This window comes from Mizuhopecten yessoensis, unplaced genomic scaffold (assembly GCF_002113885.1).
Source record: "Mizuhopecten yessoensis strain PY_sf001 unplaced genomic scaffold, ASM211388v2 hete_36176754, whole genome shotgun sequence".
Lineage (NCBI taxonomy): Eukaryota > Metazoa > Mollusca > Bivalvia > Pectinida > Pectinidae > Mizuhopecten > Mizuhopecten yessoensis.
Genome location: NW_018485484.1, coordinates 2,782 through 5,442, shown reverse-complemented (window position 1 = coordinate 5,442; position 2,661 = coordinate 2,782). Strand labels below are relative to the sequence as shown.

The following is a 2,661-nucleotide window of genomic DNA, read 5'->3' as shown; positions in this document are numbered from 1 at the left end:
GTTCCTTATTTGGAGAGTGTTCCTTACTTGGAGAGCAGTTCGGACACTCCTTGTTCGGGGAGGAATGTTCTCTACTTGGTGAACCGCAACCGTCCTTCAAACATTGGTCCATTTCTCGTTGGATCTGGAAGTAGTGTTGCTTCCACTCCTTGAATTTGAAATCTCGTGTGAGGTTGCCACAGCTGTGAAATTGGACAGTTTCTGACAGCCGTTGGGGTGAGGCTGTCATGCTTTTGTCGAGGTTAGGAACGTTATTAAACGATGCGGCACAGTGGAGTGTGTGTCTGTTACGTTTTAATGCCTTTACTTCCTTATCAAACTCACATTGACATACATCCAGTGTAGTTTTTTCATTTGTTTGAGAGCTACAGTGACACAGGTTTGGTTTAGATCCCAAGTCCGTTTCCATTTCACACTGACACATATTAAGTTTAGGGCTGAGGTTTTCCCGTTCTCCGTGCTGACAGGACTCGCATTTGGACGAAAGTAGGTCCGTCCGTGAGTCACATTGACAACTGTCATCATCAGACGGATTGGAGATGTGAATCTCCAGACATGACATGGAGGCTGACCGATTTTTCCCCCCTTTATATTCAGTATTGAGCAGCTTGTGGTTAGTCTCCTGGTATTCTGTGTCCTGTTGGATGTCCGAGGATGGGAGCAGGTCGTACTGGCCAAGAGGATCTGTCGTGTCCTGATTGGACAGATTTGGGCTCAGGTTGTCTTGTTGTGGCAGAATTCCAGCCAGCATTGTAGCATCTGTATCACTGTTATTACCCAAGCTCACCTTACGTGACCCCTCATCACTAGGGGGAGATAACAATGTCCGTATCACACAGCGATTATCTCCATACCGATTACGTGGTCGGTAATTGTTGGAACGTTCTATATTCTTCATAAGAACTTGGTTTTTCCAAAGTATTCGGATTGTTAGGACATAAGTAATAAGCATGATAGTCAGAGGGATATAGAAGGCGAAAATTGATCCGTAAATCACAAAATCGGCAACAGTTGGTGCACACAATCCGTCGTTGTACACATTCGCTGTGTCTTTGGCCCCAAATATGAATATTGGACTACTAATGGTAATAGATACTATCCATACAAAGAAAATTTTCAAAACCACCATCATCTTTGTCTTGTTGCGTCCGTACCGCATAGGGTACTTAAGTGTAAAGTAACGATCCATGGACATGGTACACATGTGCCAGATGGAGGCTGTACACATAAGGACATCCACTGCCACCCAGAACACACACACGCCGGCATCAAAGGGGAAGTAACCTGGAATTGAAAACAAAGGGAGATAATTCAAGCATAGAATAAAATTACGAAATGTGCTTAAACAATGTGGAATTGTATGTAAGTGTCTTGCTGTTGGTCAGGTGATAATGATGGCGATGATGTTAATTAATCCATACATGTTATCATATTGTGAAGTGAGAGAGATATTTATGCAAATTGATACATTTACATAATAGAATACAAATAATGTAAAGTGATTAATTAAAATAATGTTAATTTATAGCAACATACACATGCTGAGTTTTCTTCTTTCTCTGAGCAATGTTTTATTTCCTATTTGGTTCATATATACTTTGATTTAAGGGTTCCTCAGGTATATATTTTACTGGCATCTGATCAGCAAAATCTAGATTTGACTGAAACTTCATTATTTTTCTGTGTATTGGTATTAGTGTTTAGATATGTAAAAGTTTTTATAGGCACAATTTTTGAACAGAATTTAATTTGATGGACGTATCACACTTAACTGATCACATTCGTTGCAAATAAAATTGTATCCTAGTTATGTATTAAGTTGATTTTAAGCTGGAATTTTGTAGAAAACATGAGAATGTATAAACTACTGACTCATCTTCTCATCACTCCCCTAAATAAAAAAAACATCCATTGAACAGTTTTGCCATTTTTCAACTTTGTGTTGCTTAAATGACTTAGGTTTCCTGGTGATCTAATAGGGAGTTAGTTTGTTTATAGCTGTTTGCTTTAATTCAGGTGGATCCAGACTCCCCAGGGATATAGGTTATGGTCGGTGTATAAGCCAGTCACACCACGAGGCCTTAACGTGATACTGTATGCAAGCTTATTTTTGCTATTGGTTTATTTTCGTGGTCTTGCAGTGTAATTCGTGACGTCAACATGACAGTAAATAAATTTGTAAAGTGTCGGAAAGTGTTAAAAATATGACTATATCAACATCAGTAATACATTAAAAATCAATATTATTGCTCACACAATTTAGTCGTCTATTAGTTTGTTTGTAATCTTTATATTAAATACATGAATGAATTACAAAAAATATGTGAATAGATAGTGAGAATAGGTAGAATTGTCTGTAGGTGTCTGATTATTGTCTGTTAAGGTAGACTGGATACAAGACTTCAGAGTTGGGCAGATTTGTGTGGAGCAACTTTTGTAGTCATTTATTGTAATTAGCAGTATCAAAGGGTTTCATGCTTTTTAGAAATTAATATTTATGTTTTAAGTCGGCTGTAATGGAGTTTTATGATTGTATGACTTGCAATGCCTCCCAAGGTTTGTTACCATTTAATTTATTGAGGGTTGATCATGAAAGCTTGCTTGTGACTTTGATGGTCTCACCTGGTGTACAGCTGTTTGTTTACAGGTAAACGTTACACA

General features: G+C 38.2%; 1 protein-coding gene across 1 annotated transcript; it reads right to left on the bottom strand.

Moving 5' to 3' along the window:
* Positions 1–4: 4 nt before the first annotated feature.
* On the bottom strand, positions 5–1,284 carry LOC110444811 (alpha-2C adrenergic receptor-like; the record flags this gene model as incomplete). Its single annotated transcript, XM_021489168.1, has 1 exon — positions 5–1,284. A coding segment is annotated over one exon (1,280 nt), but the record flags the coding sequence as incomplete, so codon positions are not given.
* Between the last annotated feature and the right edge of the window lie 1,377 nt (positions 1,285–2,661).